Here is an 18,968-nt window from a genome sequence, read left to right on the forward strand (position 1 = left end):
TCAATCTAATGGAAACACTTGAGTAAATGAGGGATACAAAGTATATTGAAAGCAGATGTGGTTCCTGAGTTAATTAAGCAATTAACATCCCATCATGCTTAGAGTCATGTATACAAATGCTGGGCAGGCCATTATTTTGGCTACCATGGCTATGCCCCCATAGGATGACAACGCCCCCATCCACAGGGCACGAGTGGTCACTGAATGGTTTGATGAGCATGAAAACGATTCAAACCATACGCCATGGCCTTCTCAGCCACCAGATCAAAACCAAATTGAACACATATGGGAGATTCTGTAGCAGTGCCCGAGACAGAGTTTTCCACCACCATCAACAAAACACCCAATGATGGAATTTCTTGTGGAAGTATGGTGTCACATCCCTCCAATAGAGTTCCAGACACATGTAGAATCTATGTGAGTATATAGAATGTAGAAAAGCTGAAGCACCATGCTGTATCAATATCAGTGTCCACCACCACCACTCTCATGTGACATGGCCTGCAGTAGAATGGATGCCCCTGGAGACCCTCAAACACCCTGGTCCCACTGGTATCTGCAGTCTATATACTGTGCGGCTGTATAGTTGACATAATGTATATTAATTACAGTCTGTATGCAACCTCCTTATCCAGGGCTGAATGGTGACTCATGACGAGCAGTGTGTGAGACAAGACGAGACCTGAGCTGTGAACAGAGATCAGGTCCCAGGAGAACACTTGTGCTTAAATAAGAAACATCTCACTGTGTCAATTCTTCTTACATTTTACACAGATTACAATTTGATCATACTTATTTGGAAAGTTATAATTCAATTTACTTTATGTAGAGGAGGCTTTGAAGTTTGGCAGCCAGGGGATTTGAAACTACCCAGGTGGGTCTGTTAAGCCAGTGACAGAGTGCATTGACACTCCTAATCCAATGGAAAGTAGGGCATGCTTCTTGGTGTCAGGCGTGCTGCGCACATCATGATGCAAAAGTTGTTGATTGAAGATGCACCTCATACTGGATCTGTGGAGAGTATACATTTCACATTTTTGGGATTTTAGACAATGAGAGGGTGGAGAAAGAGGGAGAGGGGGGGAGGCAGAAAGACAGAGAGAGGGAGAGGGAGGGAGGGAGAGGAGAGAGAGAGAGAGAAAGAGAAAGACAGGATTTGTATCCAAATATTTAAATAATATTGTCTTAATGACGACCCCTACAGTATAGGCTCTAATTGGTCTCATTAATTTGTAACACTATAACCTTTTCCTGTACTGTTGTGTATGGAGATAGGTTAGGTGAGACACACTGTTAATGACCTGGCAGTGAAGGATCAAACTGATCTGAGTGATGTGAGTGTGTGGTCTGTGTGTTAAAAAGCAAAATAGCCTTTATCAGGGGCATGGACAACTGTTTATTGAGGTTTGTGCAACATTCCTTTCAAATGCAATTACACACCAGTTTGCCTGCAGAAGCTGCTCTCTCTCTCTCTTGCTCTCTTTCTCTCTCTCTTTCTCTCTCTTTCACTCTCTCTTTCCCTGAGCAGCAGACAACTGCCAACCCCCACTGCATATCAAATCAAATCAAATCACATTTTAGGTGTAGACCTTACAGTGAAATGCTTACTTACGAGCCCCTAACCAACAATGCAGTTTAAAAAAAAATATGGATAAGAATAAGAGATAAAAGTAACAAGTAATTAAAGAGCAGCAGTAAAATAACAATAGCAAGGGGGTACCGGTACAGAGTCGGGGGTGGGGGGGCAATGCAAATAGTCTGTGTAGCCATTTGATTAGATGTTCAGTGGTCTTATGGCTTGGGAGTAGAAGCTGTTTAGAAGCCTCTTGGACCTAGACTTGGCGCTCCGGTACCGCTTAACGTGCGGTAGCAGAAAGAACAGTCTATCACTAGGGTGGCTGGAGTCTTTGACAATTTTTAGGGCCTTCCTCTGACACCGCCTGGTATAGAGGTCCTGGATAGCAGGAAGCTTGGCCCCAGTGATGTACTGGGCCGTTCGCACCACCCTCTGTAGTGCCTGTAGTTGCCATACCAGGCAGTGATGCAACCAGTCAGGATGCTCTGTATGGTGCAGCTGTAGAACCTTTTGAGGATCTGAGGACCCATGCCAAATCTTTTCAGTCTCCTGAGCGGGAATAGGTTTTGTTGTGCCCTCTTCATATGAGACATGTTTATGTGCGCTCAGTGGAAAACAGATAATATTCCTTCATCCACATTAATATTTTAATAAAAATAGTATTAGACTATACTACACAGGACAAATAACGCAAAATAAATGATAAGTGATGTATAACTCCAAATAGGAACGGCTTATTTCATCAACTCAGCAAAAAAATAAACGTCCCTTTTCAAGACCCTGTCTTTCAAAGATAATTCGTAAAAATCCAAATAACTTCACAGATCTTCATTGTAAAGGGTTTAAACACTGTTTCCCATGCTTGTTCAATGAACCATAAACAATTCATGAACATGCATCCGTGGAATGGTTGTTAAGACACTAACAGCTTACAGATGGTAGGCAAATAAGGTCACAGTTATGAAAACTTAGGACACTAAAGAGGCCTTTCTACTGAGTCTGAAAAACACCAAAAGAAAGATGTCCAGGGTCCCTGCTCATCTGTGTGAATGTGCCTTAGGCATGCTGCAAGGAGGCATGAGGACTGCAGATGTGGCCAGGGCAATAAATTGCAATGTCCATACTGTGAGACACCTAAGACAGCGCTACAGGGAGACAGGACGGACAGCTGATCGTCCTCGCAGTGGCAGACAACGTGTAACAACACCTGCACAGGATCGGTATATCCGAACATCACACCTGCGGGACAGGTACAGGATGGCAACAACAACTGCCCGAGTTACACCAGGAACACACAATCCCTCCATCAGTGCTCAGACTGTCCGCAATAGGCTGAGAGAGGCTGGACTGAGGGCTTGTAGGCCTGTTGTAAGGCAGGTCCTCACCAGACATCACCGGCAACAACGTCGCCTATGGGCTCAAACCCACCGTCGCTTCACTGGACCAGACAGGACTGGCAAAAAGTGCTCTTCACTGACGAGTCGCGGTTTTGTCTCACCAGGGGTGATGGTCGGTTTCGCGTTTATCGTCGAAGGAATGAGCGTTACACCGAGGCCTGTACTCTGGAGCGGGATAGATTTGGAGGTGGAGGGTCCGTCATGGTCTGGGGTGGTGTGTCACAGCATCATCGGACTGAGCTTGTTATCATTGCAGGCAATCTCAATGCTGTGCATTACAGGGAAGACATCCTCCTCCCTCATGTGGTACCCTTCCTGCAGGCTCATCCTGACATGACCCTCCAGCATGACAATGCCACCAGCCATACTGCTCGTTCTGTGCGTGATTTCCTCCAAGACAGGAATGTCAGTGTTCTGCCATGGCTAGCGAAGAGCCCGGATCTCAATCCCATTGAGCAAGTCTGTGACCTGTTGGATCGGAGGGTGAGGGCTAGGGCCATTCCCCCCAGAAATGTCCGGGAACTTGCAGGTGCCTTGGTGGAAGAGTGGGGTAACATCTCACAGCAAGAACAGGCAAATATGGTGCAGTCCATGAGGAGGAGATGCACTGCAGTACTTAATGCAGCTGGTGGCCACACCAGATACTGACTGTTAATTTTGATTTTGACCCCCCTTTGTTCAGGGACACATTATTCCATTTTTGTTAGTCACATGTCTGTGGAACTTGTTCAGTTTATGTCTCAGTTGTTGAATTGTGTTATGTTCATACAAATATTTACACATGTTAAGTTTGCTGAAAATAAACGCAGTTGACAGTGAGAGGACGTTTCTTTTTTTGCTGAGTTTATGACATAAGTGCGTTCGGAAACCCTTTGATTTTCACAACAACAAAAAAGCGCACAAAATGACCCCAAAGACGCACGGACATCAAAACCATACAAAACAGCTAGTAGACACGATAGTTGACTCGTCACGTGTGTCTCTCTCTGCCGGAGTCCGTTGTGAACGTGAGGAGCGCCTGTCTGACTCAATAGTGAGTTATAATCAGACGGCGAATCACCAGAACCCACGTGTGGTGCTAGGGCGCATCATGAAAGCGCATGCGTAATCCAGCGATCCGTGGGATTGGGCAGAGGGAGTGGAGGTTGGGTTCGGAAAAAACACCATTGGTAGAGTTGAGAGTAAAACTTGTTGGCTCAGATATTTGTGCAGAAACGTCCTCTCTTGCTAACCTCCCCACTCAACGCGGAGCTGTCCATTGGCACTGGTGCTGAAACGCGTCTATTTTCAATCCGTCACAGCAGTGCACGACGGAGTGTCGAGAGTAAAACTTTTGGATGATTCTATTGACTTTTTCCATATATTTTTGAGACACTTCGGTGGATATACATTGATTTACTCAGCTTTCATCAAGAGCGCATCAAAGGTCCACGTTCTGACCCGGTCAGTTAACGGACTCTTAAGAGGCAGAAAGATGGCTTTTATGGTGAAACAAATGGTGGGAGGGCATGTGAAGAACCTGACCGGGGGTTTGACTGAGGAAAAGCCCGAAGGAGAGAAATCGGAAGCAGCAGCGGCAGGAATGACCCAAGAGGAATTTGAACAATATCAACAACAGTTAGAGGAGGAAAAGTAAGAACAAACCCAAATGTATCGATCAATTTGAATAGCCTATATATTTTGAAAGGGTTGCGTACTATAAAGCGGCGTTTATTCTGTTTAATGTCCAATGTAAAGACGCTGCTGAGCGCGTGCCTTTACAAGCCCCAGTGCGCCGTGCACTATTTTACGCATCAGTGGGATCCACGGCGTGCTCCGGAGCTCACCACACAGCTGCTACACTCGATACATGAGTTTTCTTTCAGGTTTCAAGAATTAGGCTATATAGGACGGTTTCCCACTGGAATTCTTGCAATAGCCTAATCCAGAAACAAAAATGTGTCAGTAATCACAGTGAGTTTAATGCCCAATTATACTGTAAGACGGACTCGTTATCCAATACATTCTAGAACATGAATTCAGTTATTTTTATGTCCAATTTATCTCAAAATATATTGAATATCATCCTCAATGAGCTCTCCAAATAGTTTCCCCCCTTTCATGCATGTCCCTGTAATGTAGCCCTCCATCTTCATTTTATTCACAAAGAGTACACACCTCAACAGAATAAATGAGTGTGATGTGAGTATCTCTGATCTTGAAATGTATTTTTTATCTGGGTATAACAAAGAAACCCATTGCCATAGCCATAGACTGTCCTCTGTCCATATCATAAAACCTCTGATAATTGAATTGACTTTACTCCAAATTCCCCTATGTGAGAGGAGAAGATGTCCTCAAGGTTTGAAACAGATGACTCTGATCATAACACAAAGTCTGGTGTCAGTGCTCTGTATAATACAAGGAGAATAGGGTTGTTGGAATGGGGTTGTTTGCAGTGGCATGTCATATATAATCATGTTATCAGGCACAGTAGTCACAATGACATCCACTGGTCATATGATGCCCTTGAGAGGAGAAGACACAAGACTCATCATCTCAGTGCCATCAGGAGCTCTACCATTGGCTCTTTCAGAGCGCTGGCTTATGTGCTGCTGTGTGGTGGTTTACATGCTCATGTTCATTCACAGTGGGCAAGATAACAGTAATGCCACTGTGAATATACACTGAGTGAACAAAACATTAAGAACACCTGTTCTTTCCATGACATAGACTGAAAGCTATGATCCCTTATTGATGTCACTTGTTAAATCTACTTCAACCAGTGTAGATGAAGGGGAGGAGACAGGTTAAAGAAGGATGTTTAAGTCTTGAGACAATTGAGACATTGATTGTGTGTGTGTGCCATTCAGAGGGTGAAAGGGAATAACAAAATATTTAAGTGCCTTTGAATGGGGTATGGTAGTAGGTGCCAGGCGCACCAGTTTGTGTCAAGAACTGCAATGCTGCTGGGGTTTTCACACTCAACAGTTTCCCATGTGTATCAACAATGGTCCACCTCCCAAATGACATCCAGCCAACTGTGGGAAGCATCCCTGTGGAACGCTTTCGATACCTTGTAGAGTCCATGCCCCGACGCATTGAGGCTGTTCTGAGGGCAAAAGGGGGTACAACTCAATATTAGGAAGGGGTTCTTGATGTTTTGTACACTCAGTATATATCCCCTCAGGGCCAGCCCTAGCCTTTTGGGGGACCAAACATTTAGAAGTTTTAAAACAAGATTTCTGCATTTTTCCATGGGGCGATGTGAAAAATTTACAGTTTTAAAGCAAATTTTCTGAAATTCTACAAATTTTCCATGAATTTTCCCACATTTTGCCATGAATTTTTTAGATGATATCTGAGTCAGAGTGTCTAGCAAAATCAATTGGGGCCCCCTGGAGGTAAGGCCCTTCGTGCCTGGTTGGTAATTCGGCCATGATTACTACAAGTTTAGATAGCTAGGTAGACTAATTTACCAATCTAAAAAATATTAGCTGACATGGGCTAATTGAGTGACTGTCAGTGACTGACATAACAAGAGGCCACCTATGGCCACCTACCACCTATGTTGCTTATGCCTAGGGCTTGCCCTGTATACCCTGAATGATAGGGATATGGCCTTGTCATTGGCCATGCACATGTATTATGCCATTGTTTACAGTACTGTATGTATGCATTATGATGTCATGCTGTCATTCAGACCACAGTGTTGGCATGATCACATAGGTCACATGACCTCACCTCGGTTCATGGAGTCTGCTTCAGAATGTTTGGTGCGAGGTGTAGGTCTAGTCTTGTCTTTTGAAAGAGTTCAATCCTATTCAGGTGTTTATATCACATTTTCACATTTTCAGTGATTGTTTAAATCTGATTATTGGAAAATTAGGGACAAAGATGATTTGAGTAATACTAAGAGGGCTGCCACAGAAAACACAAACTGTCTCTTGTCTGCCCTCTGCTGGAGTTACCAAATGGGTAGTATTGCAGTATTGCTGTACGTGGTGGTGAAGTATAAATATCTGATTTACCTCAACATAAGGCTTGCAGTATGATGATATTTGTATGGTGGTGTAGGGCAGAGGACATGGTGATGGGGTGCTGTGCTGTCTGGGTGTGCTGTAGAGTGAGGTGATCAAAGGTTGGGTAGATTCACTGGTTTGGCAGCTGTAAAATGAGGTGTGCTAGTCAGTCAGTGTTCTGGAGTGGAGTAATCGTAGGCTCTGAGTTCAGAGGGTGTAGAGTTCTGTAGAGTGGTGTTGTCCTAGGCTCTGAGTTCAGAGGGTGTAGAGTTCTGTAGAGTGGTGTTGTCCTAGGCTCTGGGTTGGGAGGGTGTAGAGTTCTGTAGAGTGGTGTTGTCCTAGGCTCTGGGTTGGAAGGGTGTAGAGTTCTGTAGAGTGGTGTTGTCCTAGGCTCTGGGTTGGGAGGGTGTAGAGTTCTGTAGAGTGGTGTTGTCCTAGGCTCTGGGTTGGAAGGGTGTAGAGTTCTGTAGAGTGGTGTTGTCCTAGGCTCTGGGTTGGGAGGGTGTAGAGTTCTGTAGAGTGGTGTTGTCCTAGGCTCTGGGTTGGAAGGGTGTAGAGTTCTGTAGAGTGGTGTTGTACTAGGCTCTGGGTTGGGAGGGTGTAGAGTTCTGTAGAGTGGTGTTGTCCTAGGCTCTGGGTTGGAAGGGTGTAGAGTTCTGTAGAGTGGTGTTGTCCTAGGCTCTGGGTTGGAAGGGTGTAGTTCTGTAGAGTGGTGTGATCCTAGGTTTCTGTGGGTTCACTAAGTTGGCAGCTGTAGAAGTAGGTGAGTGCTAGTCAGTCAGTGAGTCAGTCAGTCAGTCAGTCAGTCAGTCAGTCAGTCAGTCAATGCTGCTCTACATCCCAGAAGTCTGAATATAATTCCCCAGTAGAGCAGTGGACCGGCAGTAGACTGCATCTGGGTCTCATTGCAAGAGCACAGCCTCTCTCTCCCTCCCTCCCTCTTCCTCTACCCCCAGGCGTGACTGCTGCTTGTCCACCTTCTGTTGGCCTGCACTCTTGAGTCAGAGTGCAGCTCGGCAGAGGGCTCCCTGTGTTCTTTTCTTTCAGCCCTCACTATGAGATCCACAGTGGTATAGAAATCTAATATTGTCACATACACCAGATAGAAGCAATGAAATGTGTTGTTTTACAGGGTCTGCCATAGTAGTATGGCGTCCTGGAGCAAATTAGAGTTAAGTGCTTTGCTCAAGGGCACATCGAAAGGTTTTTCACCTTGTCGGCTCAGGTATTCGAAGCAGCGACCTTTTCATTACTGGCCCAACACTCTAACCGCGATGGCTGAGCTATGTGCTTAATAGTAACCAATAAATTTGTGCATTTGTGATACATCGCATTACTAACAAATCTAACAATGTTCCATACTAAAAACCATGACATGTTTATATTACAAAAAGCCTTATGGATGAATTCAATTATCATTACAGCATCTGTCCTCACATTGCCACTAATGCCGTTAAATCCTTAGTCCTTCAGTCGAATTATGGAGGTGGACTGAAGGAGGTGTTTGTTATGAAGCATCAACTTGAGCAAAGCCTCGAGATTATCCCACCTTTGCAGACGTTGTGTGTGTGTGTGTGTGTGTGTGTGTGTGTGTGTGTGTGTGTGTGTGTGTGTGTGTGTGTGTGTGTGTGTGTGTGTGTGTGTGTGTGTGTGTGTGTGTGTGTGTGTGTGTGTGTGTGTGTGTGATTACATGCAGCGACACTATTTCATCCGCTGTTAACCATTTTCTCTTTGGTTTTCCCCAGGCAGGAACGAGATGCTAGTTTTGCCCAGAAGAAAGCTGAGCGGGCAACAGTTAGAAGTCACTTCCGGGACAAATACAGACTGCCAAAGGTACATCCATTACTGATTCTGCATATTTGATTCAAGCATTTTCTTACTACATGTTATTACAGTTATTACAGGGTCAGATCTAGGTTGTGTCCTTGAAGCAAAAACACCATCCAAATGTGTTCTGTTTGTACTCTCTTTCCTTTCTTCCTTTGTCTCAATCATCTCATTCCTCTCCCTTTCCTTTGCCCTCGCTCCCTACACCCTCTCCCACTGGCCTGTGTGTGTGTGTTTGTGTGTCTGTCTCCGCTGTGTGTGCGACCCAGAATGAGCTGGATGACACTCAGATCCAGCAGGCGGGGGATGACGTGGAGCTGCCCACAGAGCTAGCCAAGATGATCGCTGACGACAACAAGGAGGAGGAGTCCAAAACGTCTGTCCTGGGCCAGCTGACCAACATCCAGAATGTGGACATGGACCAGCTGAAGGACAAGGCCCAGGCCACGCTGGAAGACCTCAAACAGTCCGCTGAGAAGTGCAATCTCATGTGATCTGGCTGGCTGACTGAATTCCTGCTCTCTCTCTCTCTCTCCCTCCCTTACTCTCTTTATCTGTACAACAAAGGATCTGTGTAAGATATGATCTATGATCATGTACAAACGTTGATAGTCATGTTGCTTTGAATACACACACACATACAGTCAACACTGCCTCACACACACAAACATACTGCAGCAGCTTCTGGCCAAGGAATCAGAGTAAACACTGTCTAAGCTGTGGGGGAATCAGAGTAAACACTGTCTAAGCTGTGGGGGAATCAGAGTAAACACTGTCTAAGCTGTGGGGGAATCAGAGTAAACACTGTCTAAGCTGTGGGGGAATCAGAGTAAACACTGTCTAAGCTGTGGGGGAATCAGAGTATTAGTCTTATGCCAAAGACCCTTCGCAGAAAACCATTCAGACAATGGCACCAAGTATATCAACTAGTCATATTAAGTGTGAGACTAAATCAAACTTTCTTGTCTTGGGACCACATTCAGTACATTACAAACCAAGTGTCTGTTATATCTATTGCAGGTGTAAATGTATTTGCAGTTAGCCTGTTCTGTTGTCCATCTAGTCTATGGTCATTAACTCGTTGGGGCCTTGCTAAGAGACAGCTCGTCCTCTGTGATGCCAACCCATCTAACCTTTCAACTCTGGCCTTTAACCTGTCCTCATATTGACCCCTGACCTCTCCATCTCAGTGCTGTTTTGTGCCGGTGGTTTGGTGTCGTTTAGCTGCTATGATGTGTCAAGTGCTGTCTTTGAAAATGTCATCCTCTGGCTGAGTGCTGGTCATAGTGTTTAATAAGTACACAATACTATGAACATATATGAACATAGAGTACTTGGTATTTGTCTGAATTGTTGTTGTATCACTAAGTAAAGACGCAGGTGAGAGCGGGAGAGGGGTTTGTCAACCTTATTTAGTAATATACAATATATATTTCTTTAATACAGTGGTTCATGTCTTGTAATAGTTGAACAGTCCTTTTGTGACATTACAGTAATAGCGTTTGAAGAAAGGATGGTGAACATGCCTTAGTCGCTTGTTTTATGTGATAGCTACTTTGTGCTTTCTTGTCAGTTCCATGAAGCAAAACGAACAAGTGTGAATATAATTCATTCTTACTCAAGTCTTACAGAGCCCGATCACCTATACATATCTCTCTGTATTAAAGTGTGTGACCTGCAATGATACTTTAAAGCCAACAACAAGAGCTTCTTTCATTTCCAGTCACCCTATGGGGTGATTCAGGTTGATCTCATGATGATATTTCAGGAAGAGATATGTTCTTCATGATGTTTCTGTTTCCTGTCCATTCTTTGCTTCTTTTACATCATCTTTGTTGTTCAGTGCTGTATGAACCTTATTGATTTTTGACTGACTGTTGAAACCATAATAAACAGATTTTTATGATGTATGCTTCATGTTTCTCCATTTGTTATCCAGCCAGCCTGACCATCTTGTCAGAAACTCTGGACAGAAGATTTATAACATATAATTTACAGTAGCCATCGTTTGATGCTATAAAACCAATGTTCTGAACACTAGGTGGAGACAAAAATGCAACGTCATCGGAATGTTTGTTGATTAATGATTGTTGAATTAATGACAAACTGAATTTAATCCTAAATCCATATTAGCCCCTAATCAGATCAAGGTTTATTATCATGAAATTATTATCGTTCCAATACTGATAGGACAAATTATTACGTTATAGTTGTTATAACATTGTTATAACCATGTTCTTAAGTTAACCTTTTTAATGATGTTATTATAAAAAATATATATTATTACCATTATTAGTGGAAACTTTACCTTCCAGTGAAGTCTGATAATAAGATCAGCCATCTGGCGGAATCAATGGCTCTTTGCAAAAGTGTACAGTGTTTTTCAGGGAGAAGCCAGCCCGAAACTGCTTTGTGACATTTCTAGACAGCCCGGGTGTCGCCACGGGTTTTTCCAATCGCTTTTTTCAAAACACGTTAGTTAGCATTTCAATAGCAGAGAGGCCTGAGCTATTGGTAGTTTTTAAGTGCGGTGTGAAAGGGGAGAGCTGTAAAATATATTGATGCTGAAACCTGCCTCTATTGATAGGCGTAGGGCGTGAACAATCTTCAGCCTAGAAAGACACTGTGCCACTGCATGGCCAATCTGACAATTGGGGTGAAACGGGCCACAAAATACTATTCTCTTCCATTCTGTTCTATCAATCAGGGCTTAAAAACTCACTAGAAAGAAGAGCGACAGGGAGAGTGAACAGGGCGACAATTAGTAGAACTTTAAGTGAAACCCTCACTGTGCGACGGTTTTCATAGAGGTTTCCCTCCTCGAGTTATCGCTAAAAAGGAACAGATTTGTTTTTTCTGCACTAAAAATTGGAGCAGTGGGTGCAGATGTGAGCTTCTAGCATTGGAATGCCTTCTGTCGACTGCTAGGGGGCTTGTGTGCGCCCCACACTCACTACCTCCCCAAACGTTGACGTGTTTTGTAAGGGGGACCACACAGGTCGTGAGTTTCATTAAATTTATAAACATTTTATTTATCCTGTATGACGAGCAGATTGCCAAAAACTACGTTGCTATAGAAATGAGTCCCACGGACTCCTCAATGACGACCAATCGTTGACCAGGATTGTAAATGGGAGAGGGGGGAAGGAAAACTTTCCTTTCTTTTTCTGGAAAAGGAGGGGTGTTGTGGGGAAAAGATTAACGAAGCGTGAAGCGTAACTGCAAGAGGGGGACAAAGACATATAGCGGGAGAAAATGCGACAGTGAGAAGAGGCAGTTCAAATGAATTCAACCAACAGAGTATGGAATACAGAACATGGAAAATATGAACGTTTTTTAAAGCCAAGAAAGTTGGACGTATTTTGAAAACAGGACTAAAAAGAGTTATGCTTTCAAACGAGGGCATGAAATGTGGATAGTAGGTGTCCGAACTTTGGACTGCGCATGTGGTCACTTTTTGTTTCTTTTTTACTGACACGACTGTGACAGTTTTGCGGAGGATATTGTTGCTTTGTAGCGTAGCTGAATCTATGCAAAGGATTTCAACATTTTTACTCATCCGTCCCAGACTGGATTCATTCACCCTCACAAAACGGATTGTTATTCCACAACTGTCAAGCGTGTATTGGAGAGACAGAGGGACATCTTTAGGTGTGTAGCTATGCCTAATAAACACATTTATGTTTGGACCATAAACGCCTCATACTAAATGGGTTTATTAGTTACATTACGTTTTAAATTCATCATAGACTTGGCTGTCCCGCACTAACTGGAGCAAAATGTGCGCATCGTCGAACTAGAGTTCTCCCCAGCATGAAAAGTTGGTGCAGCGCTCTGGCGCTCTTCTCGTCGGTGCTGTTGGCGCTAGATGCCCAGTTAATATGTTGGCAAGCCCTGCTCCGATGCCATGAGGAGGCAGACTGTGAGCTTGCATACAGCCAGTATCTAGCCGCCTGTGAAGGAAACATCAGGGGCACCAGGAGGCAATGCCCCAGCCACTGTATCAACGCGTTGATAAGACTGAATCACACCCGCAATGGCCCTTACCTCGAGAGGTGTGACTGTGGCCAGGACATGGAGTGTAGGGATGCAAAGCGGGCGATTGAGCCATGCCTCCCCCGGAGGTATCGTGGAGACGCGGGGGGGATAGGATGCACAGAGGCCCGTCAACGCTGCGAGGAGGACACCGGCTGCCACTCCTCCTTGACAGCCTACTTGTCTTACTGTGGGCAACTCTTCAATGGCAGGAAATGTTCGTCCAGGTGCAAGGCCACAATACAACAGATGCTATTCATCCCAAATGGCATGCTACTAAACCAGTGTGTGTGCGACGGGGTGGAAAGGCCGTTCTGTGAGGTAGTCAAGGAGAACATGAGCAAACTGTGCCAGATTGGAGACCACAGTGTTATTTCAGACCAGGCAGATATGGACGATATGTATGAGGATGAAGACTATGATTCGAAAACAGAGGAGATATATCCTCCTGACTCAAATTCTAGTTCCCCGCAGCTGTCGAGCTATATGGCCTTATTATGCATCACTCTTACACGGATATTCTATTGAAAAATGAATCATGGTTTGTTGAATGTGGCCTGTTGTTGTGACGGAGACGGGTCCAATCTAATGAGCACGTGTGTTTGGTGTAGTGGAATACTATTTGCTCCTAGTAAATTCCTATGGGCCTAATGGATTTTTCATATTTTGATGTGATGCCTTAATCTGGGACACAATAATGGACAGGACATTCAGACCACCAATTCAATTTGCAAATTAGGCCTAGGCTACTCATGGAATATCCTAGGTCGAAACTCTTCTGGAGTGTAAAGATCCATAAAGTGATTGTTTAAGGAGAAGTGAACCAAACTTGACTTCATTGTAACAATACTCCTCATTGAGCATTGCATCCATTACTTCTGGGCTACCTTTTAAACTCTTATGCCTATTTGTTTAGTTTCGTCTCAATGGTCCTTGGAGTGTGGCTTTATTAAGACTTAAGATAAACATTGGACCAGTCCAGTTTCTGTTTGCTTTCTCTCTATTTTAGGGGCCTCTGCATTGTTGCAGCCATCACACTTCAAATATTTGTGAGGAACTGCTAGTGAACAGACAAGGGTTTAGAATCAAGTAGGCCTAGTTAAATTAACTGAAGTGCCTCTCCAGCAGCCCCCCTACCCCCCATGACACATCCCCCACTCTTGATAGTTTTATTTAAAATGTCCCCCTACTCTCCCCCTTTAGGGACCCCCTTTCTTTATTGAAAGCAAGAAGTCACCCTTCTCCTTATAGACTGGCCTCTACAAGATGAATGTGGGCTTATGATAGACTTATATGGACAAAAGAAGAGGCACTAGTGTTTTTTCTCAGAAAAAATAACAAATACCAGTTTATTACTATGAACAGCAGTACACAAGATACTTGTTAATAGGCCTAGTTTCATTTATTATTCATTTCATATAAAGTGTAATGGGTTCCTTTCCAGGACAGAAACATGCTTGACAGTTAGCCTAGATATTTAGCAAGAAGGGAAAAAGCTAAGAAGTTATTGTGTTATCTTTTAATGAAGCTTATCCTTCCCGTGTCCTTATCTTTACAAGATGTCACTTGAAGTTTTTCTAAACTAGCTTTGTTTTTGTCATGATCTTCAATGTCATTTCTTTTTTGTTTCACCTTGTTGGGTAGATGCTCGTCCATAGGGAAATGTAACTGTCATGTTGATGTTAAATTATATATCTAAAAGAAAATCAGGAAGGAATCTATCTTTTACATTTATATGTCATATATTAATGCTGTAAATTAGTGTCCAATTTGTCCATTGTGACTTTACAGTCAATACACAACCTCATGAATAATATGGCAGTAGTTTACATGTACAAAAACAATGTTTTTTGAAACAATTCTGTCATCTCAACCAGTGTGGAAAGAAATAATGGATACTTGTTATATATGGAAAATAATTTATGTAATAAAATGATTAAGTGTGAGTCAAAAAGTCCAACTGTTTATTTGACATCCTGTATGTTATTCAAAAGTAGGAATGTTTCCCAACCTCCAACTAAATGAAACATCACACCAAAACTATCAGACCTAAAGTATAGGCAAATGTAACTGTGCTGGAAGTAGAGAAGAAGAATGGAATGTTCAATAAAGGAAAAATGTCATTTTGGATCAGGCTCCAAAGTCACGTGTCGCCATTGAATGTGAACTTGTGCCATTGCCAAGCAAAGCTAAAGGACCAGCAGACATTGAATCGTTTTGAATGTCTACTGCGTTGATCTTTGAAATGATACACTTGCATTTCTGGTAGTCCTGGCAATAGCAACTTTTACATGAAAAGACAAAACAGGACCTCTCACTACTATTGTCTTCTCATATCATCCATCTGCCCTGGAATTTGTAAAAACATTTTAGAGACACATATTTAGAACAGGGTGATTGCATCTAAACGAATGCCTCCTATGGCTTCTGAAAAGTAACTGTGATTGCTGTGTACCCTTCATAATACCAGCATTGTGTAATACTTTAGGGATCAGGCCCAGAGTAACTGAAACCCAAGCAGGAATGTTAAGTGTCTGGCTGCACAATACATCTTATTTGGAAGAGAAGGCCAGGACTCTCTGTGCTCTTTGAGACATTTCAGGTTTAAGTTACTGCTTCCTTTTACACTGTGTCTAGGAAACAACCAGGTAAATTGTACCTAATTACTTGTGTGTAAATGGCACTTTCTGCGTCGGTGTTTAAAGGTCAGTCACGACTCTTGAGAATGCAGGATTGTGCATTTGATCGTTTTGCCTTACAGTGCTTCTCAGTTCTCTTGGTCTTCAATGACCTTTTCAGAGAAATAACAATGGAAATATAGCACATTAATAAATGTATCATTTTTATAACACAGGGAGAATGCAATGGGTGTTTTTGTGTCTACTAATCTCCTAAATCCTGCTAATAACCTTTAAGGCAGGTTAGTAGGTAAATATAAATCTTTGGCACAAATAGCTCATAGTAATAATTATTTATTTACAGGTCCTTAACAAACCGTATGGAAGTAATAATTATCTAGGTCCTTAACAAACTGTATGGAAGTAATAATTATCTAGGTCCTTAACAAACCGTATGGAAGTAATAATTATCTAGGTCCTTAACAAACTGTATGGAAGTAATAATTATCTAGGTCCTTAACAAACCGTATGGAAGTAATAATTATCTAGGTCCTTAACAAACCGTATGGAAGTAATAATTATCTAGGTCCTTAACAAACTGTATGGAAGTAATAATTATCTAGGTCCTTAACAAACTGTATGGAAGTAATAATTATCTAGGTCCTTAACAAACCGTATGGAAGTAATAATTATCTAGGTCCTTAACAAACCGTATGGAAGTAATAATTATCTAGGTCCTTAACAAACTGTATGGAAGTAATAATTATCTAGGTCCTTAACAAACTGTATGGAAGTAATAATTATCTAGGTCCTTAACAAACTGTATGGAAGTAATAATTATCTAGGTCCTTAACAAACCGTATGGAAGTAATAATTATCTAGGTCCTTAACAAACTGTATGGAAGTAATAATTATCTAGGTCCTTAACAAACCGTATGGAAGTAATAATTATCTAGGTCCTTAACAAACTGTATGGAAGTAATAATTATCTAGGTCCTTAACAAACCGTATGGAAGTAATAATTATCTAGGTCCTTAAGAAACTGTATGGAAGTAATAATTATCTAGGTCCTTAACAAACTGTATGGAAGTGTTATGTAATCTAAGTTTGAACGAGTCAAGATAAGTGGAATTTGAAGTCATGACAGGAAATCTGCGTTCAATTCATAGTTCCTTTGACAATAGACTGACCAAGTTGTCCCCTTCCCATCTTCACCTAAATCAAATTTGATTGGTCACATGCACAGAATACAACAGGTGTAGACTTTACAGTGAAATGCTTACTTACGAGTAAGTATTTTGTTTAGAACATAATGTAATGCTCAACAGACCTTAGATTGTTCAAAAGTGCATTTCACTGGTGTATTTAGAAGCGGAAGGGAGGGAAAGAGATTCTGTATAGTTGAGGTAAGACCCTCCTAACTCAGCTCAGCCAATCTGTCTAACCATCGCCATGCATCTCAAAGTTGTCCAACTCTAACTCACCCACACCCCTCCTTCAAATCCCCACTCAGCTTCTGGGAACAAAATCAAAACAAACAGAAGCAGGGGAGCCTTGGGGTGAGTGGGGGACGGCAGAGGGAGGATTTACAGAGGCTGCAGTGTGCTGGAGCCCATTTTCTAAATTATCTTTATTCAACGTTTCTCTGAAACAAACCCCTGCCTGCCCCCAGGTCTAGGAGAGGGGGTGACACAGGGATTTAGGGGAGAGTTTTGTCTCTCATCTGTACAATGTTCTATTCAGGATAGCAGTCTACCCACGGTGAATGGTTGATGTGTGTGTGTTTGGGGGTTGGGAAGTTGAGGGGTCTTTAGTTCCTTACAGATTAACCCCGCACCCACCCCCCTTTATAACTTTAGCTGATGTCAATACAGCTCCACCGTCGTCCCATTAGGAGTATCAACAGAGGCTGATAGAGAGCCAGGAGAGGGGGAAAGGGTACAAGTGCTCATGATGGAGCTGAACTGAAATGGAGGCCAATTAAACCCACAATGCCACAGGGCTGTGGTTGGTTGGTAAGGGGGTCAGAGGGGTAAAAGGCATAGTGGTTGACTATTCAACTTTTTGGCATTCTCTTACAGCGAATACCTCCATCTCTACTGGTGCTCCTGCCAGTCCTCTACACGCCCAGCTACTCTGGACTACATTAGGGCTTCCTCTCCTTACGTTATGGAAACGGGCCAGTTGTGTCCTCAGGAGAGGGAACCAAATGGTGACTACATGGCCAGGAGACAGCAGTAGGCCTCCAACAGGCAGTGACAGACTCACCAAGACATCCATGAAACCTTACACTCAGACCACAATGTTATTTTACCAAGCTTTACATTTCAACCCGAACTACAAGTACGGTGCCTTCGGAAAAAAGTATTCAGACCACATTACTTTTCCCACATTTTGTTACGTTACAGCCTTATTCTAAAATGGATTAAATAGTTTTTTCCTCCTCATCAATCTACACACAATATCCCATAATGACAAAGCAAAAAATGTTTTTTTTAGAAATTGTTGCTAATTTATTAAAAATAAAAAAACGGAAATATCACATTTACATAAGTATTCAGATAATTTACTCAGTACTTTGTTGAAGCACTTATGGCAGTGATTACAGCCTTGAGTCTTGGGTTTGACGCTACAAGCTTGGCACATCTGTGTTTGGGGAGTTTCTCCATTCTTCTCTGCAGATCCTCTCAAGCTCTGTCAGGTTGTATGGGGAGTGTTGCTGCACAGCTATTTTCAGGTCTCTCCAGAAATGTTCAATCAGGTTCAAGTCCGGGCTCTGGCTGGACCACACAAGGACATTCAGAGACTTGTCCCGAAGCCCCTCCTGCGTTGTTTTGGCTGTGTGCTTAGGGACGTTGTCCTGTTGGAAGGAACCTTCACCCCAGTCTGAGGTCCTGAGCACTGATTCTGGAGCAGGTTTTCATCAAGGATCTCTCTGTACTTTGCTCTGTTCATCTTTGTCTCGATCCTGACTAGACTCCCAGTCGCTGCCTCTGAAAAACATCCCCACAGCACGATGCTGCCACCACCATGCTTCACCATAGGAATGGTGACAGGTTTCCTCCAGACGTGACACTTGGCATTCAGCCCAAAGAGTTCAATCTTGGTTTAATCAGACCAGAGAATCTTGTTTCTCATTGTCTGAGAGTCTTTAGGTGCCTTTTGACAAACTCCAAGCGGGCTGTCATGTGCCTGTTTCTGAAGAGTGGCTTCCGTCTGGCCACTCTACCATAAAGGCCTGATTGGTGGAGTGCTGCAGAGATGGTTGTCCTTCTGAAAGGTTCTCCCATCTCTACAGAGGAACTCTAGAGCTCTGGCAGAGTGACCATCAGGTTGTTGGTCACCTCCCTGACCAAGGCCCTTCTCCTCCGATTGCTCAGTTTGGCCGGGCGGCCAGCTCTAGGAAGGAGTCTTGGTGGGTCCAAACTTCCCTTTTAGAATGGAGGCCACCGTGTTCTTGTGGGTCATCAAAGCTGCAGATTCTTTTTTGTACCCTTCCCCAGATCTGTGCCTC

The 18,968-nt window shown here is 43.2% G+C and overlaps 2 protein-coding genes across 2 annotated transcripts; both read left to right on the plus strand.

Annotated features, from left to right (window-relative positions):
* The first annotated feature begins 4,123 nt into the window (after window positions 1–4,123).
* LOC106562349 (complexin-3) lies at window positions 4,124–10,707 on the plus strand. Its single transcript, XM_014127174.2, has 3 exons — window positions 4,124–4,605; window positions 8,720–8,807; window positions 9,071–10,707. The coding sequence occupies exons 1-3, from the start codon at window positions 4,448–4,450 to the stop codon at window positions 9,293–9,295; spliced, it is 471 nt and encodes a 156-aa protein (XP_013982649.1). The 5' UTR covers window positions 4,124–4,447; the 3' UTR covers window positions 9,296–10,707.
* A 745-nt stretch (window positions 10,708–11,452) lies between these two features.
* Window positions 11,453–14,782, plus strand: LOC123725147 (growth arrest-specific protein 1). The gene has a single exon (XM_045689287.1). It carries the CDS (start codon window positions 12,615–12,617, stop codon window positions 13,362–13,364), a length of 750 nt encoding a protein of 249 aa, XP_045545243.1. The 5' UTR covers window positions 11,453–12,614; the 3' UTR covers window positions 13,365–14,782.
* Window positions 14,783–18,968: the final 4,186 nt, after the last annotated feature.

Source organism: Salmo salar, chromosome ssa11 (assembly GCF_905237065.1).
Source record: "Salmo salar chromosome ssa11, Ssal_v3.1, whole genome shotgun sequence".
NCBI lineage: Eukaryota > Metazoa > Chordata > Actinopteri > Salmoniformes > Salmonidae > Salmo > Salmo salar.